General features: G+C 38.7%; 2 protein-coding genes across 16 annotated transcripts in view; one reads left to right on the plus strand and one right to left on the minus strand.

The window, feature by feature from the left end:
* Positions 1 to 10,627, plus strand: part of dlg3 (discs, large homolog 3 (Drosophila)) — a 110,773-nt gene extending 100,146 nt beyond the window's left edge. For 8 of the 13 annotated variants that reach the window (XM_008420772.3, XM_008420771.3, XM_081611787.1 and 5 more), the window contains 10 exons: positions 337 to 513; positions 616 to 691; positions 2,868 to 2,970; positions 4,950 to 4,991; positions 6,205 to 6,255; positions 6,337 to 6,438; positions 6,524 to 6,696; positions 6,793 to 6,902; positions 6,989 to 7,080; positions 7,757 to 10,627. In XM_008420772.3, coding sequence (XP_008418994.2) covers positions 337 to 513; positions 616 to 691; positions 2,868 to 2,970; positions 4,950 to 4,991; positions 6,205 to 6,255; positions 6,337 to 6,438; positions 6,524 to 6,696; positions 6,793 to 6,902; positions 6,989 to 7,080; positions 7,757 to 7,863 — 1,033 coding nt within the window. In that variant the 3' untranslated portion in view covers positions 7,864 to 10,627. Of the gene's footprint in view, positions 1 to 336; positions 514 to 615; positions 692 to 2,867; positions 2,971 to 4,320; positions 4,367 to 4,949; positions 4,992 to 6,204; positions 6,256 to 6,336; positions 6,439 to 6,523; positions 6,697 to 6,792; positions 6,903 to 6,988; positions 7,081 to 7,756 lie in introns of all 13 variants that reach the window. The other 5 variants (XM_008420768.3, XM_081611788.1, XM_081611789.1 and 2 more) reach the window with 2 other exon arrangements.
* Positions 310 to 26,885, minus strand: tex11 (testis expressed 11). Of its 3 annotated transcripts, XR_534691.3 has the most exons (30): positions 26,745 to 26,885; positions 25,985 to 26,097; positions 25,073 to 25,157; positions 24,847 to 24,926; positions 24,682 to 24,762; positions 24,448 to 24,567; positions 24,169 to 24,249; positions 23,963 to 24,048; positions 23,837 to 23,894; positions 23,667 to 23,762; positions 23,514 to 23,595; positions 22,887 to 22,965; positions 22,626 to 22,777; positions 21,666 to 21,751; positions 21,424 to 21,561; positions 20,583 to 20,685; positions 20,370 to 20,494; positions 19,275 to 19,360; positions 18,700 to 18,753; positions 18,571 to 18,611; positions 18,092 to 18,169; positions 17,918 to 17,988; positions 16,521 to 16,634; positions 16,260 to 16,332; positions 16,032 to 16,181; positions 14,582 to 14,690; positions 14,386 to 14,506; positions 13,717 to 13,884; positions 12,187 to 12,336; positions 310 to 542 (listed from the first exon to the last, which is right to left on the minus strand). XR_534691.3 is itself a non-coding variant. In XM_008420766.3 (29 exons), exons 1-29 carry the CDS (start codon positions 26,770 to 26,772, stop codon positions 12,265 to 12,267), a joined length of 2,730 nt encoding a protein of 909 aa, XP_008418988.1. In that variant the 5' UTR covers positions 26,773 to 26,885; the 3' UTR covers positions 11,908 to 12,264. The 3 variants fall into 3 exon arrangements, 2 of the variants coding, with proteins under 2 accessions (XP_008418988.1, XP_017162589.1); XM_008420766.3 differs by lacking the exon at positions 310 to 542 and having other exon boundaries at positions 11,908 to 12,336; XM_017307100.2 differs by lacking the exons at positions 310 to 542; positions 26,745 to 26,885 and adding an exon at positions 26,562 to 26,644 and having other exon boundaries at positions 11,908 to 12,336.
* Between the last annotated feature and the right edge of the window lie 212 nt (positions 26,886 to 27,097).

Here is a 27,097-nt window from a genome sequence, read left to right on the forward strand (position 1 = left end):
AATTAGAAATTCTAAATATAATGTAAAATAAATCATGACGCCTCTCAGAGCACAAAGCATAGAATGAGACTGAATAGATCCGCCCTCATGGATCGTGCACATGTTCGCCGATACCCGATGCAGAATATTTGTCAATATCAGGACCGATACAGATATCAATATCAGATAAGTGCATTTTTAGTTAATACACTCAGTAAAGACAAAAAACCAAATATTGTGTCTGGCATTTCTGCTGCTCCTCCTCCTGTTTATCAACTCTGTTTGCTTTTTGTGAATTTATGCACAGATATAATAGATCAGAGGACAAACTAACTCAAATCTGTTTATTTTTTGTAGAGCTCTCTTTGACTACGATCGAGCACGAGACAGCTGCCTGCCCAGCCAAGGCCTGAGTTTCTCTTATGGCGATATCCTTCATGTCATCAACGCTTCTGACGATGAGTGGTGGCAGGCGAGGCTCGTCACTCCGCACGGAGAGAGCGAGCAGATCGGGGTCATTCCAAGCAAGAAAAGGTATATTCCTCCATTTGTGTTTTTATTTCCTTCAAAGGAAATAAAAAAGCTTGAGTAATAACATCTAAAAACCAAAAATGTTTGTTTTTTTTCCTTCCCCAGAGTGGAAAAGAAAGAGCGAGCCAGATTAAAAACTGTCAAGTTCCACGCCAGGACAGGCATGATTGAGTCCAACAGGGTAAGTGTGGGGGACCACCGGCCCCGGGTCCCCAGCGGGGGAGACGGCCCACTTCCTGCCGAGCGGGAAAGCGACCAGCACCTCTTTACCGAAGCGAGAGCGATCAATTTACCCGATTGATTACAGAGCAGCTCCCTGGAGACGATTTGTTTGTAATCAAAACATTCACGGGCACTTCTCTGTAAATTAGAATATCAGGAACCATTTTACAGTAGAAGTCTAATAAATAGGTAATAAATGTTAATTCAGCTCTGAACACTTTGTCATTAATAATTGTTTATTATGCATTAATTAAGAGTGAGGAGACAAAATCTACCAGTTTGCCAAAGAGTGAGCCAAGTCTATTCACCTACATATTTTATCTAGTTATTTGTAAATGTAACATTTCAGCATATGTTCTCCTTCTGAGAATTAATACACAAGAAACGGTTAATGACTTATAAATTGTTTATAAATGAATGGATAACATCTATAAACTATTATTAGCCATCTATAAGGGGAGACTTGTTGTAAATTACCGAATATCATCAAAAGGTTACCTAAGTTCAATGATTCAGTTCAAATAAAACTGTATGAATAGTTTGAAAACACAGATTTAGCTAAAGTGCAGCTCCTAAAAACCTAATTCTGCTCTCAAAAATGGGAGTATTGCATTAAGATGCTTCCTAAAGTTGAGTGGAAGAAAAAAGTATGGTGGCAGAGAAACCCGCACAAGAAATAACTACAGACTTCAGAGGAGTATTTAACATCATGAAGAAGTTTCAGAAACCCACACTCAGATGAGCTACATGCCCTGAGGTGGAAATGTCAATTTTTTATTTTATTTTTTTATACAAAACACACTGAACGGTTCCTCAGTGGTCTCTATGTCCTCTTTTAAGATGAAGGTAATTTCTTTTCTTTAAATTTGGAAATATAAAGATCTGAAGGAGATTAAGTGAAATGACATCAGACTTATGTAATGCTTTATTAGGACACTCAAAGACTCTTTACATGAAATCATTCATTCTCATTCACACATTGATGATGGGAAGCTACAGGACTGTAGCCACGGCTGCCCTGGGGCAGTCTGACGTCAGTCAAGGATGAGGGAAAAGACAGAATCCATGTTTGAGGTCCACCATCAGTTTATGAGTGACTTAGTTTTAGAAATGCATTAGCTGTAGGATTAACAAACACATATAAATACTTAGTGAAAACTATCTCTGTGTGTAATTAAAGATGCTTTCACAGCTGATAGCCCAGTAGACCTGGTTCGACTGGGGACCAAAGTTGCAACGTTTGTTCTATTTTTAGTTGGTTTTGCTTTCACTTCACAAACCTGTTCCCCTCCTCGCCTGTGGAGGCGCTGCACCAAGAACCACTGAATTAAACGACATAAAAACCCCAGAAGAAGACGGTGAGGGCAGCTTTCTTCGTCATGAAATGTAAATAAATATATCATGGCATCAGATTTCAGGTGATAAAGAATTTCTCAGACCACGAATAATTTCTTCCACTATCGCTAGACTCGCATGTTTGTTTTGGTGGCATCTACCCAGAATGCCCTGTGCTATAGTTCACTTCCTGCTTTTGGGGCGGTCTCCAGTCTGCTTGGCGTTCGGATCCATTCAAACCAACAGCAGAGTTCACTTCAACAGAGACTGAGGTTTTTTTGGTCTACATCACAGTAATGTACCGGACTTTCTAAGCAAATCAGAGTTTGATTAAAGTGGACCAAACAGGACTGGTGTAAATGATGCACCATAAGTTTTACTTTTTGAACTGAATTATTGAAGTAAATCATCGTTTTCTGATGGTTTGAGTCACTAAGACGCACCTGGACAGGCTTTAGCTTTCAGATTTGATTTTAATTTAATGAGGATGAATCTAATTATTAATGTTGATTAATTTATACACAGTAAATGTTTGATTTGGTCTGCAGTCGCCCGTCTCCTTCACATTGACGCTGCATTCGGTTTCACCCATTACCTGTTTCTCATGTTCATCGTTTGATGTGAATTGTTTACATTTCATTTGCCCCCTCCTCCCTGTTCTTGCATGGTTGTGGAGTACCTTCATTGAAACCTCGTCTGTTTTTTTTTTTGTGTTTTTTTTTTTTGTCGTTTTTGTCCTCCCTCCCTCCCTCACCTGCCACCCACCCATCTCCCCCTCCCCTCTCTCACCCTCACATCAGCAGCAAGTTAAAGTGAAGCGCAAAAAAAGCTTCAACCTCTCACGCAAGTTCCCGTTTTACAAGAGCAAGGAGAATATTGTGCACGAGTTGGTGGAGCCTGAACGTGAGTATCGAGCTGTGTGATCGAGGGGCGGGTTTGGGGGGTTTCTCTCCTTTTTTTTTTTTTGGGTCCTTTCCCCCCCTTCATGCTTCTCTTCTTTCGTCTTTCATCTTTCCGCTCACCTTCAGGGACGGTGTGTGTGGCGGCACCGCTCCCATTCCCAGAGAGATTCCCCACAGGAGGAGGCGTGGGGTTCCTCTCTGGTGTGACCGCATCGCCTCCAGAGGAGTGTCTAGCTGCGTTTGTGCTGCCAGCTATTAGTATTTATTTATTTAAAACTGCAGTATGTAACTTTTATTTGAAAAAAAAACAAACTTTTTTACATATTTGTTGAAAAGGTCACCATGTCCTGACAGTTTTATATGAGACAGATGATTTGCGAAAACATGGAGTTTCTCGTTTCGGTGCTACTACAGCCGTCTGAAAAAATGAACCGCTCCTGACCAAACCAACCAATCAAAGCCCACAGGAGGGTCTTAGTGCTGTCAATCAATCTTGTGGAAGCGCTGCTAGATATGCTAATGGCAGAGATTTACGGGCAGAAACTGTTTGAGTGCAAGCGGGATACATGAGCTTGATTGACAGCGCTTATAGTGTTTGTTTCAAGTTAGTACCAAAAGAAAACAGACTAGATTTTGTTTTTCTTTTTTAAATTTATCAAATCAATTAAAATAGGCTCTGTAATTTCCATTCTGATATTTTCTGAAGGGTTATTTTGTTTTCAGTTCTAAGTGGTTTTTATTTCCGTTTTATTTACCGTTTTTGATTATTTGGGATATTCAAAATAATTTTTAGTACCTGTGTGACGTGTTCTTTTCAAAATTAAAGTTTGTCTTAACGAGGGTGGACCTCAATTATTATGCCATTATTAACACATTACCTGAAAATGGTGTCAATATTATTGTTTATCGCAATAATTACTGGTATAATTTAGCTGAATTTGCTGTTGCGACAGGCCTGCTATCTGACTCATATTATACTGTCACGACATGGTGACAGTTTGAACAATTATGTACAAAAGGTCACATGATGCAGCTTTAAGTCCTGATCGATTCTCCAGTCAGTCATTGACCCCAGAACAAGGAGAATCTCATTACTGGGCTGAAGCTTTAACTCTTAGCAGGTCAAAATCCCGTTTTAATGGGATTGGGCCTGTGTAATTGAAAAGCAGTGGCTTACTATGAACAAAGTGGAGCTCAGGCTTAATGAGCATGACGGCACCGTGTGTCAGCGGGCACACTCCTCTTCCTCTCCTCCTCCTCTGCCTCGCCCCCTCCGACTCTCACTAACCTCTTCTTCTTCCTCTCTGCTTTTCTTCTCTCGGTTTCCGCTCTCACCTGTCGGGACATCTAGGACTTCCCGGGGTTAAGCGATGACTTTTATGGATCAAAGAGTTTGAGTAAGTGTGTGGTTGCACCGTGTCAAGCAGCTGTCCCGCTTTGTCACTGCAGACCCAGATGGGAATGCGAGAACCACACACATTTAGAGGGTGGAGAGGGCACGCGCGCACACACACTCACACACACACACACACCCCTCAGACTCACAGTATGTACAGAGGCTGCATTCCTATGGGAGCCAGGGTGACACTTCTTCAGTCTCCTGGGGGTCTTTCTGTTTGTCTCTTAAGGTCACAGAGTTACGATGCATGTGTTGTAACTCTGTCTGCTTGGAGGCGACCAATACGAAGCATTTGGACTGGGAATACTGGGTCTAGTCACAGGAAACACTTAATTTCCTATTGCTTGCACCTAAAAACCACTTCCCTAGTTTTGCAAAAGCTTGACTGTCGCAAATAGAAGAACTTCTGCTTTCTTTATTTCCCCTTCGCCCTTTTCTTTTCTTTTCGTTCTTAAAAGGCCCAACAGTTGATTAACATGGTGGGCTGAGGCTATTTAGGCAGGTGAAATTACATTTTAAACCTTTGAATTAATTAAAAAATGACAATTTGATCTGAGATTTTAATTTTTTTTGCTTTTCAGAATGCCTGACATCCAACACAAGTGACAGTGAAAGTAGTTCAAGTAAGTCACTTTAATTGTATATCGAGTGCTTCGTTGTGTTTCAGGAGTTTATATGGTAGGTCAATAAAATCTGAAAGTCTCTTACCAGCTTCACACATCAGCTGCGTTTCCACAACAAATGTGGGCAAAACTTTGATATTCCGCTCATGTCGAAAAAACACAATTTCACAATTACAGTGTTGCGTTAAATAAGAGATGCAGCTAAAATCACACGTCAATATATTTTCCATAGTGTCAGTGCCAAGCATCTAATGGGTTGAACAGAAGTGAGCCAGTAGCAAAGAGAAGCAAAGACGGACGTCATCCTGCAAACTGGCAACAAATTTACGTTAACCCATAAAAACCTTTCTAACTAACTAGCAAGTTAGCAGCTAGTTAGCGGTAGCCTGAACTGCCTTTAGTCACAGAATGCAATAAACATGCAGCTCTAACATTTGTCTGACAGAAAAGTCTCATGAAAAAAAATAAACTACATAGAAAATCTGAGATAAAATAGTTCTGCCACCACAAAAGTTAAGGCCGGTGATTAACGAATTTAAGACCAATAAACATTGTTGCTAATCAATTTAAGACATTTTAAGCAGCACGGGGACCTGCAACTAATGATTAGTTAACTAATTAGTTAACTAAGTCATTAACTAATGACTTCAATTATTCTGACAATTTGTCAGATAAAGATTTGACAGATTCTGCAGATGTTTTTATTTAACCTCAACAATAGAAATACAGTAAACGATGCACAAAAATGAATGAATAAGTAGGAAAATAAACATTTTATTGCTTAAATACAGTAATATATCATTCCTATAGTTCACGCTTCAACAGTTTTAGCATGGTACGCATTTGTAGGTTAATTTGTAGGTTATATATGTATATACACATAGACAAATATTTCACTAATTGATTCATCACAATTAATCGTTTCAGCACCAGATACATAAATTAAAGTTTTAAGAAACAGCATTAATCAAATCAGCATTAAAGCCATTAACTGCACAGGATTTAATTTTGGAGTATAAATATAAAATACACTTTTATATTTAGTGTGTTATTGTGTACAGTGTACACAATAACACACTGCTTTGTGTTTATCTGCCATAGAAATAAACTGAATTTTGTGGTTGTAAAGTGAGAGAAAAGTAATGAGGTACTGGTATCTTCAGAAAGTAAAAAAAAATCATATTTAAATTTTCTTTGCTTCGTTTTCTTACAGAGGGTCAAGAGGACACGATCCTCTCCTATGAGCCAGTCATTCGGCAGGAAAGTGAGTGGAACTCTGTGCTCTGAGGAAATGTTTGGTGTCTCTTGTCATCGTGTAAACTCACTTTTCTTGTTTCAATTCAAGTCCACTACACAAGGCCTGTGATCATTTTGGGCCCAATGAAGGACAGAGTAAACGACGACCTCATCTCCGAGTTCCCCCACAAGTTTGGCTCGTGCGTTCCCCGTAAGTTGGCGCCCAACGTTGTGCACGCCGTGGCGAACTCACAATCAGAGACGGAGAAATAAACCCGTTCCGTTTGCCTCCGCAGACACAACCCGTCCAAGGCGAGAGAACGAGATCGACGGGCAGGACTACCACTTTGTGGGCTCCAGGGAGCAAATGGAGAAAGATATTCAGGATAATAAATTTATTGAGGCCGGCCAGTTTAATGAGAACCTCTACGGGACGAGCATCTTGTCTGTCAGAACTGTGGCAGAGCGGGTAGGCGTCAAGTTTTCGAGGAAATCATAACATTCAGCAGGTTGTGAAGCTGTAAAGTGTCTGTTTGGGTATTTAATGGTCCTAATGTGCTTTCAGGGGAAACACTGCATTCTGGATGTGTCTGGGAACGCCATAAAACGACTGCAGCAAGCACAACTTTATCCGATCGCCATCTTTATAAAACCAAAATCTGTTGAAGCTCTAATGTAAGCTGCAGACTTTCAACACGGTGCGACCGAAATATCAGCAGCTTCTGAGCGTTTCGGAGTAACTTTATCTTGTTTCCATTCAGGGAAATGAATAAGCGGCAGACGTACGAGCAGGCCAATAAAATCTTTGACAAGGCGGTTAAGCTGGAGCAAGACTTCGGAGAGTATTTCACAGGTTGGTTGCTGCTTTTTTGACTTATTTACTCTCAGTAGTTATAAATGAAAGATTTAAAGCCTTCCACGTTTATTTTCAAACTGTAATTGTCTGAAATGACAAACAGTCTTAATTTGTGTGTAAAACACTTTCTAAATGCAGTGGACCAGTGGGGTCACATATTGGTTCCAAAGAGTCTGTCTGAAATATTCAAAAGAAAAGTTGAAAATAAGAAAAATCAAGAATTTTAACTTCTGCAGTAGTGAACATTGAGTAAAGGCCAATAGTGACACCAAAACCTTTAAAAATAAATAAATGAATCTGTTGTCTCTGGGCAGCATGGTACCAGAGACAGTTACTAAATGTGCTGTGAAAATATAAATGACCTTTTAATGTCTGCTACTATAGTTCAGTGTGTTAAATTGTGGTGGTGATAGTGATAACTTTAATAAATATGTGACAAACCACTCTATATAAGTTACATACTGCGGCTTTAAGAGAAGTAGAAAAAACTAGATTATGAAAGAAATCTTTGATTTTCTATTTAAGTCAGATCGCCCAGCCCTGACTGAGAACCAACCTTTGTAAATGAGTCTTTGTAAATTTCTCTTGCGGTGTTCCTCAAGGACCATGGTTGGGAACACTGATTGATTCATTTTACATAAAATCAGGAAGTAAATCTTTTGTTTGTTTGCAGCTATTGTACAGGGTGACTCGCTAGAGGAGATCTACAACAAAATCAAGCTAATCATCGAGGAGCAGTCCGGGCCATACATCTGGATTCCCTCCCCAGAGAAGCTCTGAGCTCCCGGCCGTCCAACCTGCAGCGGCGCCGCAGAGCTCCCCTCCTGCCCCCCAGAGGCCCTACCCACGTCCACATGCCAACCCCTCTCCCGCGCTCCTCACCTCCTTTTTGCAGATATGTTTCATATCCAGTTTTAGTGTCATCATTATGTTACTCTCTAAATGAAAAAGAAGTCTTTATCACCATTACTGTGACTGTGCACACCCCTGCATGAGTTTCTCAACAAAACCATTCAAGACTGGAATCGCCATTCCAAAGGAATTTGTCAAACGAAAGCAAAAAGGGAAAAGGATCAACTTCCTTTTGTGGACTAGGAACGGCCTGGAGATCGGTGTCGGGAAGGAGGAGAAGTGATTCAAAAAGAAGAAATATAGACAAATCATACCAAGTTGGAACACTTTGTAAATGTTCATCAGATCACAATTAAAAAGACAAGACGAGAGGTTGAAGAACAATTAGGGTTTTGTTTTTAGTTTTTTGGGTTTTTTTCTAAACGGACTGGATCAAATTTGAGCCCTGCTGATGGTACTGTTCGTCTCTCTTGTTTATACCGACGGAGGAAATTAGCGGAGGAGCCTACTAAAAAAAACAAAACTGGTGATCTATTCATCACGAACCAGCTCGCTGTTTGGTCATCTGGAAAGATGGCGGATCAAGAGGAAGAAATGTGTTGTGAATCTCTACATTTATATTATAAGATCACAAGATAAATCATTAAGTCCTTCTGAGATTTTACAGCATATTGAAAACTTCACATTTTACACTTCGTTAGAACCGTCATTCGGAGGGCTGTTTAGATTTTTTCCTTCCTTTCTTGTGGGATTTTATTTTTTTTTTAAATTCGATTTTATTTTTTGGCTTGTGGTTTTTAGCTGCTCTGTAAAGGACGGGGGTAGAGAAGTGTAACCGGGCTCTCTGCAAAACACCAAACTGCCTTACATCTAATACAAATTCTGTTTTGTGACTACCTGTTGTCTGTGAGGGAGGCTGGAAGCAGCCAAAGAGGGAGAGATCTTTACATTCTGTGCCCTCAAAGAGCCAGGAGGTCAGACGTTAAGTGCAATAGATCAAAAATCAAGTCTTACCTCCTTTTACTTCCTTTTTTTCCTGTTATTTTTTTTTTCCTGTGTAATCAAACAATTTGGCTTTATCCGATCCAGACAGGTAGAGCCTCCCGACTCATGTTGAGCAGTAGACGACCCCATTACACTCTCTGCCTTCCAGGACGATTCACTTCTGATTGGTCACATGGTACTGTCCTATCAGCCGCTGCCGCCGCCGTGTGTGGCGGCCTTAAAAACGGGTAGAACAAGACAATAATTGTATTGGATGTTCTAACAATTAAAGAGTCAGTATAACCTGTTTTTGAATTGTCCCCCCTCTGCAAAAGAGAAAACACTAAAGTTGGGTTTGAGTAAATCTTCTTATGCTTTGTGTATCTATAAACCTTGACGCTGAACCACTGTGTTGAGCTCTTAGAGGTGACACCGGATTACTAAAAGAGGGGCACTCCTGCTTCATTTTTAACTGGACATCATCGCTTTCTCTCCTGCAGGACTCGCAGCTCGACATCGAAAACGATCGAAACCGTGACCCAAGACCTCTGAACCCTCTCAGCCTTTTAGTTTTTTATATTTTAATTCTTCTGCGTTTAACTTGCCTGGAACCCAGACGTCTGGGGATCCCCCTTCTTTCTTTCTCTCTCTCTCTCTCTTTCTCCAGCTCACACAGCACCTGTACACCTGCGGGCGTTTTTTTCCGATCAGGTGTGCCCACTTGCCAGGCACCACTGCTAAACCAGCTGTCATTACCTGTGTCAAAACCAGAGTTCAGGGAATAACCGAAGGGAACAGAGCCATTTATAAACTGCTTGCAGACTGTTTCAAAACGGTGTGGTAGCTGAACAATGTAAATAAGCCCCTCCCCCACGCGTCCCCTCCTCACCTGTGCTTCATGCATGTGTGACTCGAACTCGGACAGACAGGTTTTATAGACCGCAGACGTCAGGTAAGTAAAAGTTTGAGCTACTCCTGAGCTTCAAGCTCCGTTTAAAAATGTGCTGTAACGTCAGTATTTCTCATGGGAAAGGTTAGCTAGCGAGACGGGGATCCGGTTCCCTGGAGTAGGGAACTGTCTACGTGTGATTTCTTGTGTCTGGGTGTATAGATTCAAACAACGAAGATATATTGTAAAATAAAAGCAATGCAGGCGGAAACCTCCATCGTTAGACGCTTAAAGTGGGTCCTCTCTGGTGTTCAGCGGACATCCAGCTGACTGTTAATAACGTGTGTATTCATACCTCGGTCAGCCGCGTCAAAGCCCAAAGAACTCGATATCACTCCTATTTCCATTGAGGTTAATGGTACCTGAACGCATCTGTGTGTGTATAACTGGCCAGGGACGTTCTGACGAGAGACATGATGCGTTTTATTTTTATTTTTATTTTATTTTACGGGGGGAAGGGGGTCGGGGAGGGGGCTCAGGCTTTTCTTTTTCTTTTTGTTTGTACTTTTTGGGGTGATGATATGTTTCTGTTCTGGCACATTGTGCAGTAAGTGCTTGCAAACATGAACCCTTTGATTGTACAGTAGTTTCCTTCCTGTCACTGCAGGTGGTACAGCCTATCAGGACACTCGGCCTCATGGTCTTCCCTGTCCTAGTCATGAGGGAACGCGGTCCTGCAACTTTTTTTTGTTTGGGTTTTATTTTGGGACTTGACGAGAGTTTATTTGTTTGAAAATAAAATATGTGACTCAGTTATAATCTTGATGTGCTTGTTATTCGGCTTTAAGTGGCTCGGGCAATCAAGTGCAAATTCTAAACCCTTGGGGTTCGTTTTATTTTGGCCATAGAAATAAGTCTTTAACAGACAAATAATTTTTCATATTTGTAAGCCTTTAAATGATGGCTTTAGTGATTACTTTTGTTTTTCTCTTCTTCCTTTTATCCCCTATAAAATTGCAACGTTTTAGGGGAGTCAAATGTTTGCAACATCGATCAATTTTTAATATTTAGGCAAAATTGTCCGTTTTGGCCACAAAAAAGAAGCGCCTATAAGTAATGCCATAGAAACATTATGTATTGATATACTTTTTCCATCCTGTGTGTATGGAGGGTCAAAAGGGACAAAAAACAAGGTAACACTTTATTTGAAGGGGTGTGCATAAGACTGACATGACGCTGTCAAAACGGAACATAACATCTGTTATGAACATAATCTTTATGAATGTTTATGGCTGTTGTCATGAAGTGTCATTCGGTAAATAATGACACTTTTAATGCAAAGTTGCTCTGAAAGTTCCATTGAAAGTCCATTAAAAATTACAACTTTGCATTAAATTATAATTTACAAAATCATGCAAAGTTGGCACTTTTAATTGACTTTTAATGCAACTTTTAGAGCAACTTTGCATTAAAAGTGTCATTATTTACCGAATGACACTTTATGACAACTGTCAAAGACTTCTATATGTTCATGACAGATGTTATGTTGTTTTTTACAGTGTCATGTCAGTCTTATGCACACCCCTTCAAATAAAGTGTTACCAAAAACAAATGATTAAATCATTAATAAAATGCACCATGAAATAAATTGTTTAATATGTAGATCATTTGATTACATGATGCATTTAATTAAAACTTTAAATAAATGCTTAATTTTTACCATTTAATGTCTTTAAATTGTTAAAATACAAACTTACAATGATGGATGAAAATATTTAATTTTCTGTCAAAGTCGAGGGCAGCGCTAAAACTAGTCTGTAGAAATGTTTGGATTTTAATCATTTAATTACATCTTATACATTAATTGTGAAACATTAAATTAAGCCTTTATTTCCAGGTTGCATTTAATTCATGATTTAATGATGCATTTTTAAATTTTGTCCTTTTTGGCCTTCCATATAATTGGCGGAAACACTGATTCTAACCAAATGTTTTGCGTAAAGTTTTAAAAGTTAACATTTCTCCACACTTTGCCACCAGATGGGAAACGGAGCATGAAATTTCTAGGGTATTTGAACACAAAGGAATGAAAATTAAAGTGAGATGTAAAAATGCTTTTTAAATCAGTCAACAGGACAAAAAAACTTCAAATGGAAACATTCATATGCATATAAAACGGTACAATTACATTTAATTCAAAATACAAAATCTAGCAAGTTTTTATGGAATTTATATTCAAAGATATGAAAAAAAACAGGAGGGTTTAATAGTTCACTAGAAAATGAATGAAAAATCGTCTGCAAACTTTCTGAAAGCTGTAATAAATATTGTCGTCTACCAAGAAGCCCGAATATTTGAATGTAAAGAAGAACTTTTACCTGTAACAAACTGATGGGATGAACCCGTTGGGTTCACCTTCACAACACAGAACATGTAGGAGAGAAGAGCTGAACGTTTTACTCCTCTGTGTGGATGTTTTTCTTCGCTTTGTCCAGTCTGTCCAGGATTTCACTGTAGAGCCCAGTCATCTGTGGAAACAAACATTTAACTTGATTTTTACCATTTCTTAAGCATCATTAGCTGAAAACGCATCAAAGAAATATCAGAGGAAAGTTTATTTATTTCACTCCTGTTGGCCTTTGTTGGGGCTCCTTTCGTATGAATTACTGCATCAATGCAGCGTTGCATGGAGGCAATCAACCTGCGGTTCTGGAAGCCCACGCTGCTTCTAGATTCCCATCGATTATCTGTGGGGTTAAAGGTCAGGCTAGTACCACTGGGCGTTGGACCAGTTTTTGGTACACTGTGGGTCGGTACCAAGTCGTATCTCTGAGGTTTGTCAGCAGGAGGGAGCAGGAAGTGCTCTAAAACCTCCTCTCAAACGGCTGCGCTGACTTTGGACTTCATAAAAACAAGCAACATGGATTCTGTTTCTCCATCTTCCTCCAGATTCTAATTACCAAATAAAATGGAAACTTGACCTTTACCTTCATTCGGGAAGGTTTTACACTTCACAATCCTTTCAAGGCTGCACTTTATCCCTACTGCCTTTTCCTGTATGTTTTTCCTTCAACTAAACTTTCTATTAATATGCATGTTTATACACTAAACACTGTTCTATACATGGCTAAGCCTTTGTGGAAAATAACTCAAGATAATATTTTCTAAGACTTTGTTTTATTAGCAGTAAGCCAGAATTAAAACTGCAGGCCTCTGCCAACACTACATATCCCATAATGCACCCCTAGTTACTAGACGATGTGTTGGTAAATGCTGGAAAAACAATGTTTCTCTGTATGCGTACATTTTTTTGTTAAATTACTGAAATAACTTTTCTATGATTTCCTGAGATCCAAGTACAGCAACTTATTAGGGCCATTGCAGATGGAAAGAAAATAGAAAAGTAATTTTCTGCCAGAAATTTTCTAGGAAATTTTATTGGAAATTTGAGTTTCAAAAGTCAAAAATTTGCCAGAAAATTGAGATTAATCTAAGAAATTTTCTAGAAAATACATGAAAAATTCTGAAAAGTTAAAAATGTTTAACTTTTGCAACTTGTAATTTGAGATTTTTAGTGGAAATTTACTTCTTTTGTTCTATTTACAACGGCCATAATATGCCGTCATGCGCACGTGCAAAAACAGAAAACACACGTTCCACCTTACAGATACGAGCCCAATAATAATGACTATAAGGAACACTATTAGTGCCACTGAAAACTTTAATAATGTATGCATGATCAGGCAAATCTAATCTTAAAAGTATTACGTGAGAAGAAACAATTATGTGATTATTTTCATATGCTAACAACGTACCTGTTTTATTTATTTGAATTTTGAGGAAACGGGTCAGAAGTTTATTATATTTTTGGACCTAATCCTTTTCCGTAGATGACTCCGCTGCTCTACCTGCGTCTCGTAGCTCTCCCTCAGAGACCCCAGGTGTCGGATGAAGCTCATGGCGAGGCCGCACCACTTCTCGGCTTCGTGGTACTGGGCCAGGCTGTACAGCAGAATCCCGGCGTTCCACGCCTGAGTCAGCAGCCACAGCGTCTCCATCTCTGGGAAGCCGTCCGGCTGCGGAGGAAAGCAGGAAGATGTTAGAAAAAAGGCTTTTTTCAGCCACCTGGGTGACTGAAGTTCCCTTTACTCAGAAACTTTCATCAAATCTTGCCGTTTTGTGTGTTAACCTTTTTACTAACTCGTTTTAATCATTTCATTCATATTCTCCAACACTTTTAATCTTGTCCCTTTACTTTGATCCAAAGATTTCGACAGCTTTCAAGTAATAACTCCCTCTGAAAGGGAAAATGTGCAGCGCCTGAAAGGCAGCGTGATGTTTCAATAATCCCACGTCCCTTTCAGAGGCGCTGCTCACCGGCAGTGTGACGATTTCTGCAGAACATTAACATTCAAATTGGCAGGAAGGGGTGGTGAATGGAAGCATCTGCTAATTGAAGTGTGGCTGAAAGCCCATAGATAAAAAAAAAAAAAAAGTGGTTTCCAAGAAACAGCGGGCAGCGGCAGAGTGGAGGAGAGGGGGTTAATTATGGAGCAGTTCTGTTGGCGCTGGCTCACCGTGGCTGAGATGATGGACAGAGCGTCCTCGAAGTAATCCCACAGCTCCTGCAGGACGCGGCTCTCCACCTCGGACACGCCGCTCGGCAGGGACAGCTTGATCAGGCTGTGGACGTACTTACTGAGACGGAGACACACAGTTAGAAATGATGGTTCCATAAACAAGGAAGCGTGTTTTCATGTGGCGCAGCGCTGCCTGCAGTGCGTCGGGTCGGCCTGGGGTTGCTTCCTGTGCAGGGAGAGAGCAGCTCTCAGGGCCTTCTTGCAGAGCTGAGGGAAGTGGGCCGGAGGCTCCATGGCTAAGCCTTCATTAAGAAAAAAAACAATAAAAACAGAATAAATACTTAAAGCTGCATGAATAAATACTTAAAGCTCTATGTAACTTTTATCAGAAATATTTGATGAACCTGTCTTTAAGTTGTGACAATATAAGGCACAAAATCTGTGAAACCCCCCCCACCCCCTCCCCCCCCAGTTCCTCTGCCTTCTCCCAGTGCTAACTAGAAACAACCAATAAGAGGCAGGAGGGGGTCTTGGCTCTGTCAATCATCTCCTCGCTTGCTTTGTGCTAAGCTGCAGCTAGCACATTCTGTTGTGAATGCTCAGTTTAGTTAGCGTAGCTACAGATAACGGCAGATGAACAATTTCTCCACCCTACATGAGATTGATTGACAGCACTAAGACCCTCCTCCTGACTCTGATTGGTTTTGGACTGGAGGAGCAATGGTAGTTCAGGGCCGAGGCAGATGGGATCTGTCTTCTCACAGATCATGTCTGGTACCACACTGATTTAACAAATATTTTTTAAATGTTTTTTTAATAAAAGTTAAATACTGCAGCTTTAAGTAACAACATTCCAGATAGGACTGGGTGATTTAGCTTAAAGAAAATCTCATATTTTCTGATTAGGCTGGTCACAATAGCAAATTATGGCGATTATATTGTCCATTTCCAAGTCATGTATATTGTGAATAGCAAACTAACGTAAGCATGCCCTCTCAAAGATCAATAAACTTGTAAACGCTGTAACAGGATGATATTAAAGATATGAATCATCACAATGGAAGTTATTAAGCTTATTTTTATTTATTGTGCAATTGACTGCTTTACTGCTTATTTCTGATTTTAATCAATACTTTTTTTTCTCGCTTTCTTTTCTAATGAAGAAATTACATTTATTTATTTCAATCAACCCTTCGGTTACTACCAGCCTACGAGAATTTTGAATGAATTACAAGAACATAATCATAAAATAAATATGCAAAAGAAGTCTTAAAAGGTTGGGAGGAAAAAGTTTCTTTTTTAATAATAAGATTGAATAATCAATTATCTTAGTGTAAAATTACTACTTCATTCTCCAGGTCTTATGACTTAATTCTTGTAATATTAAAACTTTATTCTGTATTATTTAGGCTTTATTGTCATACAACTTTATTCTCATAATTACTATGACTGTTATTGAAACATTATGACTTAAATTTACCAATACCAAATGGATAGAAGTTGTAAAGCATGCTTGTCAAACAAAATGGAGGGCCTAGGATGAAAAAAATAAATAAAAATCCTGATTTTCCAAAACTTAAATCTTCAAACCCCATTGGTAAAATCAGAGTTAGTTTCCTCTGATGAAATGAGTGTTTATTAACCTGCCATGGTTTCCAACACTTTGGTTTCGACGTGTTCCAGCTCCAGGACAGACTCCAGTATCGTCTCCACCTTCGGATCGCTCAGCTTCGCACGAGCTTCGAACTCGTACAGCAGCAGCAGGGAGTCCGTCGGGTCCGCTGGAAGGTTGCCTTCAAATCCATTTAGAGAAATATTTGTTCAACTAACTCCCACTTCCTGTCGGTTTCTGTTATTTTCGCCTGCTGTACCTGATGCTTTCAGGGTTTTGCAGACCTCCCAACAGGCCTGAATGTGCTCCAGAGCCACAGTGAGATCCTCCGCCTGTGAAACCAACACAAGGATTCTGGATTTACTGGCGCCATCTAGTGTCCGGCTCTCCTCCCGACGCAAGACGCCCACGCCTGTAATGTGGTTAGTCACCTCTCCTCCTCTCCACTGGTCTTGGTAAATTTCCATCCTTTTTGATGGTGAGCGTGCTAAATGTGGAGGATGAGGAGTGGGTGGCACACCTGGGTGGAGTGAGGAGACTTCCTGCAGAGCTCCAAAGAGGCAGCAGCTGCCATCAGCAGAGACGTCCTCTGGCCCATGAGCAGAGCGCGGTCAGGAGGGCACAGCAGGGAGAGCTTTAAGGTCAAGCAGAAAAACAAATTATTTATCTCTGGCAACTGAAGGAAAACAGGAATGCACTGCTTTAACTAAAGGCTGCAGGTTTAACCTGAAGAGAAAACACATTTATTTATTCTGATGAAATCATTTTAGCAACTACTAAAGAAGACATGAATAATTAGATAACGCTGGAAAAAACAACCACTGTCCAGCTGAAACCAGAGGTTTACATCAGGAGTGCAGCAATTGTAGTTTTCTAGCAGATCGCTGATTCCTGACCTGCCGATTCTGATTTTGGCCGATAATGATCTTTTTTTTTTGTTTGAAATGTTGATAAATATAGCAAGAAAGCCGCTGAGTTGACAACAGTGAGTGATTTCAAACGTGCAGACATGACTTGGTGGGTCGGCGTGTCAGTCAAACCTGCAGAAGAGGACAGTGGCTGATTTCCAGACCTTTGTTGAGGTAGATAAGATCCTCTTCACATCCAAGTATCGGCTGATCACCAATCTCCCAAAATTAAGGGAATCGGCACCAATTCTAACTACCAAAATTATTTATTCTAGTAATTTTATGTTTTTAGATTAATAATCTATAAGAGATTTATTTACTCATGTCTTTAACATCAGAAGTTTACATACTGAATGACTATTGTCTCTTTAAATAATGAGATGATGATGTCATGGCTTTTAGAAACGGCTTTTAACCACTAAACCCTGTTAACACAATATTAGAAATATATTCAAATATGCATATAATTTCTTTTATAATAGGACAATAAACATTTTATTGCCTTAGATGCAATAACGTAACATTCTTTTAGTGAATTTGTAACGGTTCAAGTTAAAACTTTGCCACTACAAGAGTTTTGGGTAGAACATATTTACAGACAAAGGTGCTTTCATCTGAAGTGTAAAATGTATAATATGTATTTTGTACAGTTTGGACTTTATTACTGTTCTGAATATGTTGTTTTATCAGACAATGACACCTTTGGAGTCTGAATACTCCAGTTAACAATCAATAGTTTCATCCCTGATCCAAGCATTGGATCAGTAAATTAGTTTTTCTTTTTCCAAAGTTTTTGTGGGGAATTGAACCAAGTGCTGGTGCTCCGGCTCTCCTGACGCCTCGTATATTAGTTTTTTTTAAATTAAGTTGTTAATGCATTGTAAACAAACAAGTCTAAGTCATGTAAAATTCTAAAAAGGTGAACAGCAAAACTGCCTCTCTTGTCAAAGCAACATTTAATCCCTTAATTGTGCCAGTCGGCCATGACGGGGTCAACCGGCACACTTACCTGGTAGGACAGCACAAAGAAATCCCTCATTCTGTCAGGTCTGCTCTCGCACTGCAGAGCCGAGTTCCAGGCTGCAACAGAAGCACCCACACACCGGCAAAATGAGGCTGCCGCAAGATTTCAGGTGATAGCACAGCGTGTCATATTAAAGTGGCAAGGAAAGAGAGTCGGTACCAATCTTTCTGAACCAGTTAGCGTCCTCGGCGTGCCGCTCAGCACTCATATGAGACTGGTGTGAAATTGTCTGCAGAGCTGATGGGAGGAGAAAGCTTTCAGGTTTATGGAGACTTTAGAGGAAATGTGAAGAAAACGGCTGAAACCAGATATTTACACACACCAGGGTGTCAAACTCAGTTTCATTTTGGGCCATATCAAAAATCTAAATGTTCGTAAAGGTCCGGTTATGTCACAATGTATTGATAAAACCCATTAAACTGTTTAAATATTAATAAACCCCTCCAGGATTTTGTGATTGTTCTTGTGTTTTTTTTTGTAATCAAAATCACAGGTTTTTGGTGCTAATTCAGAATATTTATAAATAAATAATATTGGTATTGGTAATCCTACATGACATTAAAGGTAAAAAATCTAGAGAGTGAAATAAATGTAAATCCATCTGGTCTCAGATGTTTATCACTTATAAATCTGCTCACCCCGTTTCAGATACGGCAGGAGTTTCTCCAGATTCACATCCCTGCAAGGATCGATTGTTTTAGATGCGTAGCCTTAACCAAACATCACATTACATCATTTGTTTGTTTCTTTTTTACGTTTTGCCTCACCTCAACCCATCAGCTGAGTTTTCTGCTGAGGAGAACACGAGTCGGACCAAACACCTGTGAAAATAAAAACAAAGAACCCGGCGTTGACCTCGTTTTCTTTCACCTACTAACATTGTTATACAGAAACACAGTTTCTGAGGGGAAGCTGGAGAAAATGGGTCAGTGGATCATTAGAGGTGACCGAGAAGCAGAATCACTACAATCTGTAAGGCAGACCAGCTAAAAATAATTACTTTATTTATGCAAATCCAGCATCAGACCCACCAAGCACTGAAATTTTATACCTGACATCATTTTATATAATTTTTATTTAATATTGTATTGTTGCTTTAAGTTTATGAAAGTAAATAAATAAGAAAAACAGCATTATGTTGTAACATCCACTATGAAAAGTGAAAAAAGAGCATGAAGGTACTCAATAATTACAATTACAATTAAATTAACAATACAAGTTGCAAACTATATATCATTCTTCTCAATATATATATATATATATATATATATATATATATATATATATATATATATATATATATATATATATATATATATTTATTTATTTTTTTTTTACTGACCTGAGACCCTTCAGAACGTGAGCTTCGTCTTTTGAGTTCTCACATAAAACCTCCAGAGCTTTCATTGCAGTTTCCTGTCTTCCATTCTGTCACAAACAAACAAACAAACAAACAAACATTCCCTTTATGAATATTCAAAATGTTCAGACATTATTTAACTGTATTGCTGTCTTAAAAATATATTCATATCCCGTGAAGTTTATGAGATAAAAAGCAATTAACTGTGAAAGGAAGTGTTATATACGTCTATAAATAAAAATATAAAACGTGTGGTGGGCGTTTGTATTCGTTGAAGTAAGATGTAACGATTCCTTGAATGACTTGAGTACCTCGATTATTAAGATTTGTAGAGGAAACTTGCCTCCCTCGAAGCTTTGTTAAATTATGTTTTATTATTTAGTGCACCATGTTGCGGCCGGGTGATTATTTATGTTACACAGTGTTCTCTCTTCCGCCTTTAAGTTTTTGACGAAAGCTAAGTGTTAGCAGCATAACATCCAATTTTCAAGTTCGGTCCGGGTGGATTTCATGATTGATGATGACGTCCGTGTTTCTACCGTTTTTAGAGCCAATGTTGATATCCGATAGTAATACTGAGTATGGCAGTATTTACCAATGTTTTATTTTATAAAATTTGTATTTCATTATTTAATTAATCATCAGAATAATTGATAGAATACTCGGTTACTAAAATAATCATTTACAACATCTCTACATTGAAGTCTGTCTTGGTAATGTGGAAAAAGTTCAACACTTCTACAAGTCATTGCACATTTGCTTGCAGTGTGATGATATTTAAATAATGCTACATATTTAAATGTTTTGAGCTTTTCAAGATGAAGTACGTTTGATTCATGTTATCTTCTGTCAGTTCCCAAACCCTCCTGCCCAACAACATATGATCCAAGTGACAAGATCATGACTCCTCATCCCGCCCTCCACATATACACGTTCATTTGTGTCCGAACTGCAAGTAGCACTGATGAGGCGCTCTAATCATCATAATAGCACCATGGCACTGGGAAATGTGATGAATTTTCTATTAGACCTAATCTCATGACTGGAACGAGTAACGAGCGGTGTGATGAATTCTACCTCCAGAGCAATCTGAGCTGCCAGACAGAGGAGACAGGAAGCTGCGCTCTCTGATAGCAGCAGCCTGTCTTCGCTGGATACTGGCGACTTGGACAGGACTCCCATCGCATTCAACGCCTCTGCAGCTGTTGCAAAGAAACAACACAAATAATTTGCTGAAGAAAAAAAAAATTGCATCATTAAAGTTACAGTTCCTGCATTTAATGCACATACCTTTCTGCACATTGTCGTCCTGAACAGCAATCTTGTAAATGCAGAACTGAGTGAAGATACTCTCAGGATCAGATCTTTCCGCTTCTTTAATTGCTTCTTTAGCCTGAGAACACAAATGTAAAACAATTTTCAGAAAATTACTATTGATATTTAACATTTTGTACATTTTTAATACTTTCATTTATATCTCTACTATTTCTAAAAAGAGAACACACACTTTAAAAAAAACATCCAGCCATTTTTTTGGCAATATGTTAATGTTTTTTGGTGTCTGGAAAATGAGCCGTTTCAAAAACATACGGAATGCAACCCCAGCAAAGCCCAGATCATTACCTAGCAACCCAAACTGAGTTTCAGCACCTTTTAGTCAGCTAATGTTACCTGCTGTACAATGGCTGCTAGAAAAGACGAGTATTGTGTTTTTGACTTGCCATTCAGAAACAATTTGATGCATTCTTGTTGGTTGTGCAGGAGGCTCCTCTTCTGCTTTTCAAAGATGTGCGGTTGTATAATTGCGCATCTTTTTGCAGCTATTTTCATATGCAAGTGTAAAAGTTGACCAGAAGCAGCTTATTTGTATTTAAAGTGACAAGAGGCTCTAAAACGGCTCTTTCTGAAAGGAGCTCAAAACAGGCAGAACTGACCAGACTAAAATCTCCTTATCTAAGAATGATTTTGTGCAAAAAATGTAATGGAAATGTTTTGTATAACCCATAGACCTACCCTAACATGTTTAAGTAAGCATTACAAGTCACATTTAACAAAAATCACCTGATCTGGTGTGCATTAACTACTGCAGCAGAATAATTTCCATCACGACAGCTGATGCTTGGAATTTTACCTTTTCTAACTGCTGCAGGTGCAGCAGGCAGGACGCTCTGTTCCTCTGCAGCTTGGCTAGATTTGGCTCCATCTGACCTGCCTTGAAGAAGCTGAAGGAGTAGTTATACCACTGTAGAGCCTCTGCATAGTTACCAGCCTGAATGACAAAGCAGAGATAATGAGCTGGAAGAGGTTTTTGATCAAATGGTATTAAATCAGGTTTTTTTTTTTTTTTTTTTTTGTAAATTAAGTTCAGAGCACCTCAAAATGTTTTGATGCCTGATCCCACAGAATGACATGCAAACTGGTCAGTGCATCTGGAGTGAGCTGTTTACCGCTGTAGTGGCCTGTGGGAGGTAAAACTGGTTTTTACATACAGGGTTTGTAACGTTTTCCCACAGTGAAATTCAAGAACTTTTCAAGCATTTTCAAGGTTAAGTTTTTTTTTACTTTTACAATACAAATAAACTATAAAAAGATCATTTCAATTCACTATCTTATAATATCATTTATTACTGTTATTAATAATATCTTGGGATGGTATTCTACATTTTGCAGCAGGGACCAGGTAAACTTATGTTTTGAAATGTATCTTTCATTTCCCAGGTCAGAGAACAAAACACTAATTTAACAAAAAATGTCCACAATTTCAATAACTTTAAGGTATAAAACATTACCCAACATGTATTTCAGTTACACAGATCAGTAAGTTATGAAGCCAATAGGAATAATAATCAAAAATAAAATAAAATAATGAAATAATGTAGTTTTAACTAACCACAAAAAACAAGAGATGTTTAATCGGATTTAACTTCACACAGTGAAGAAAAATAAATAAATTATATATATATATATATATATATATATATATATATATATATATAAACCTGAACGGCACATCTCTAATATATATATATATATATATATATATATATATATATATATATATATATATATTAGAGATGTGCCATCTAACCTAATAAAATTCTGCCGGAATCGGCAGAAAAAAACCTGAACGGCACATCTCTAATATATATATATATATATATATATATATATATATATATATATATAAAAAACATCTGGTTTCAACTGTAAATGTTTTCCAAATTTAGGCTTTTAATCAATTGCTAGAAGGCTCTTTATTACCAATTTTAAGGACCTGCATAGAAAACTGCAGCACACTTGCAATAATTAAACATAATCTGATTGCAACAGTACCAGTGATGATGTCTTCTATCTTCTGTTTGGCCAGCAGCTCTTTGTTTCTCTGCAGCAGCAGCTCAACGTGCAGCACAAGAGCAGCACCCAGGTCGGGGGACGAGCCAAAGTGCTGACACACACGCTTCAGATAGTCAAACGCCAGCATTTCTCTACAATAATCACAAAAACATCCCACTTTAGGCTGGACAGGAGGGTTCGGGTGATTTATTGTTGTGTGTAAGAAAAGGTGGAAAACAAATCAAGACTTTGTTTTCTAACCTGTCTTCAGACATGAGAAGTTTCACTGCGCTCAGACAGACTTCAAGAGGAACTTGTGATTCCAGCAACTCATCAAGTCCTGGAAAAACATTTGCAAAACATTTTAAAATGTGAATCTCAAAGTCATCTGCAGAACCTTTTTCACATTTTGTAACAATAAAACCACAAACACCATCAGATTTTATTGGGGTTTGATCATCACAAGAGATTGATGCAAATTATACATGGTTTAGAATTTGTTTTTAGAAATAAAAATTTGATCATTGAGATGTGCATCAACAATGAAAATAAAATGAAAACTCTACAAGTCTTTTGGATAAAAAGTTTTGAACTTAAAGATGTTTTTCTTTAGTTCACATTTTGGTATTTCCACTTGCGTTTTAAATGTTACGTTTTCCTTCCACCACCGTTATGTACCACTTTGTAATTATCTACCAGATTAAATTCAATTGAATTACGTCGCTGTAGCTTAAATGTAAGTGAAAAATACAAAAGAAGTCTTATCTCCCTCCATCTTGAACCTCCCAGTAGTTTCAAAGAATCCCTGAATGTTCAGGTAGCGACGCCTCACTGTCCAATGTTAATGATATTCTGTATAAATAATTCATTGAGCCGTTATTAACTAACCTGCTCTGATGTAATTGTCTGGGGCCTCGGATCTCAGGAGGATTCTTATCTTTAAATACAGCCCAGATGTGCTCACACACTCCTGCCGAATTCATACAGAGACAATCAAACACAAAGCATGACTGTCCTCTAAATCACAGTCTCGTGTCTTACCTTGTTGGCTAAGATGACGGCATCGAGCGCCTTCTCCTGAAACCTCTGACAGTCCCACTCAAGATAAACTGTAGCAAGCAGACGCAAATCTTTGGCCTATTGTGAGAAAAAAAAGTTTAAATCTGTAACCATTTCCAGTGATTTTCCTGAACTCTGAACTTCAGTCTCACCAGAACGTCTGGGCCAGGACCGTACTTCGCACTCGTTTTACCGATGTCGTAGCTTTGGCTGAAAAATAAGAGTTACTGCTTCCCCCTGCTCTGTTTTTAACAATAAACATTTAATATCATATTTACCTCAACCAGAAAGTGCTGTCCTCAAACTTCCTCAGATTATAGGTGTCTACACCAAAGTTGTAGCACATGAGGGAGAGGTACGCCGTCTGTGTTCAGAGAGTGAGTTCACAGTTAGCTTCCCCCTCACTTTCAGCAACAATATGCACAGTGAATGTGACAAATCAATAAATAGAGTTGTAAATGTGCAAACGAAGGGATTGTTTTACATCTTTCGGTATCCGCTGCAGCATGTCTTTACATCGCTGCATGTAGACCGTGGCTTCTCCGCTATTCCCTTGGGATACGGCCTGCAACCGAGGTCAGACTTGAACTTTCACTATTCCCTGTCAGATATTAAAGATTTCCCCCTCTCATTGTTTCTCAGTTCACATTTTAGCTGTCTCACACTTCACACTGCAAGTCTGTCAGAACAGCACTTGCTGAGCTGCCAAAAATCACAAGAACAAATATTCACATCGAAGGTGTCGAACATCACATGCGCTCACCGACTCTGCCTGGCATGACAGAATTCGAAGCAGGTCCTTCTCCACATCCGCCTTGGAGGAAGTAACGTCGGCTGCTGCGTCGCCTCTGGACATCAGCTGGCTGTAGAGGGTTTCCAGGCTCTAGAGACGTAGCAAACAAAGCATTTTTTTTATAAAAACACCATGTGTCTGTTTGCTCTAAACTTGCACCGACTAAAGCTCTCTCTCTGAGTCTGTGCGTTCATTTTTCTTCACCTTGACAGCAAGCCTCAAGAAATGATCGGCCATCTGGGGATTTTTGCAGTCCAGCCAGGTTCTGCCCGTTTTGCTGGCCATCTGTAAAGATTAGACACTGATAAATGGGCCTTCTCCTCATGAAATGCTGAGCGCTGGTCGAGGAGGGCCTACAGTGCTGCTCACCAGGATCTGCTTGCGGATGGCGCCCTCTGTTGGACTCTCAGGTTCACAGCAGTAAAGCAGACTGCATGCGGCATGACGAACTGCGTGATGGAAATGTTTGAATATGATGCAACATTACTGGGACTAATTCTGTTCACAGCCTTCCTTCTGAGTCTAAACTTCACATTTATCAGCATGAATACTGTTAAAGCTTACATTTAGGCAGACCATGAGATTAGAAGCGTACCTTTGGCTTGTTGAACATTACTCAGAGCACCACCGGCGTTTTTGGTCACCGACCAGTTCCACAACTGGATGGCACACTCTTCAAGCTGGAAAAGTTACAGAGAATTAATGATGAAACTCAGACAAATATAGTTCTTTATAAAGTTAATGCAAGCAACTGAGGCAGAACTAAACAATATAGATAAAAGTCCTGAATTAAACGTCACATTATAAGTATTAAAGCAGTTAAAACTTTCAGGTTGTTAAAGTATTAACAATTTTAAGGTTTTACCATGTTATAGCTGTATTTTATATGAAAGTAGGAGTAGAAATAGAAGGAAAAAGATGTGCGGTTATTTAAATTTTTACAAATTAAAATCCGAAAATGTGTCATGGATTTGTATCAACTCAACTGGGATTTTATTTAATAAATGAAAACAATATTATATGTTCAATTGTGAGGTGAAAGAAAATGTTATTGTTTTCAGAAAAATAAATCTGAAAAGTGTGGCATTTAGAAATAACTCTCCTTGTTTTCAGTGGAATTGCAACTGCAAGTTTTTTGGAGATTTTTCTACCCGGTTTTTCATATCGAAAGACCAAAATGGCCGCCATCGTTCTTTGCAAAACACCTGAAAATCAAATTGGATGCCTTATGTAAGCAAACGGCTATTTTAATGTGTTGCCACAGATTATCAATTGAATTTAGGTGTGTGCTTGAGTTGAACCATTCTAAGAATATAATATATTTTCATCTAAACTGTTAGATTGTAGCTCTGGCTGTAAGATGGACCAGTTTCCCACTGCCAACTGAATAATGACCAATTTTCCAAGGTATTCTTTATATATTTAGTTTGTTTTCTTACATTTACTTGTCTAGAACAACATGAACTAGTAAAACTGGCTATAAATCATGTCCAACAATCTAATCTACCTGTGAATACGGTATTTTCGTCAAAGTATCTAATCCAGACACTTTAGAGAAGAGTTTCTCAATGGCCTCATCAAAATCTGACATCTGTTTCTGCAGCAGGTTATCTGTGAGAGCTGATCAAATAAAAAAGAAAGAGGACAAGTCAACAGGACAAAGAGAGCAAAGACATACGTTTCATGAAGATACATTTCATTTTTAACATGGGTAAAGGCAAAAGAGTCTGTAGGGATAGCACCAGAGAGGATTTGAGAAAATAAAGTTATCTAATCTCATGTGTTTTCCAGATTCAGTATATTTATTTCATTATGACCCACCCATAATTACCCAGGTTTGAAAAGCCTAAATATTGCAGTCTTTGACGTGGGCCAGTTCTAATGTGGTAAAGATTTTAAAATCACTAATATGGTACTTTACTTAGCTTTTATAAATCACATAAAAGTTTCACGGACAACAAACTGGGTTTTACATATTCAAATTAATTACAAATATAAAAATCCAAACCAAATACTTTGTTCATTATCTTCTCTCGTGTATTTAAAGATCTAAAAAAAATCGGAATAGATATTTAGTAACAAACCTGAGTGGCACAAGTGGACATTAAATAAAATTTTTGACCAAAGCAACTGGTTGTCCGCAGTGTAGCTTGTCCGTTAGCTAACGGTCCTGCTAGCATGTAAGCTAGGTTTGTTGCAACAGGAAGTGACACAATTACAAAGTTTGTTAATAACAATTAATATAAGTCAAGTCGTGAATGACTCACTTTTCACAGTCGATACAAAATGCTCCATGTTTGATGTTTCAGAGTAAAGAAAAACCTCAGGTTAGCTTCTTGTTTCCGCTTCACTGACAACAGCCAACGCCGCGAAAATCAGGGTGAAAGAAAAGTTACGTTCACAGACACTCGGAATTCCGAAACTCCAATATAGCCAAATGATAACAACAATAAAAAGATTTTTCATACTTCTGCTACAGTTAGAAAGATAAAACGTCTTGTAGAATGACAACTTAACCGCTTTAATAACTTGCCTTTTTTGTTTTTCAATTTCATTAATTTTTGGACCTTTAGGACCTTAATTGAAATTTTGTATTTTTAGAATCAAGCCAAGAACACTG

The sequence above is a fragment of the Poecilia reticulata genome, chromosome 10 (genome assembly GCF_904066995.2).
Source record: "Poecilia reticulata chromosome 10, P_reticulata-male-v2, whole genome shotgun sequence".
Classification (NCBI taxonomy): Eukaryota; Metazoa; Chordata; class Actinopteri; order Cyprinodontiformes; family Poeciliidae; genus Poecilia; species Poecilia reticulata.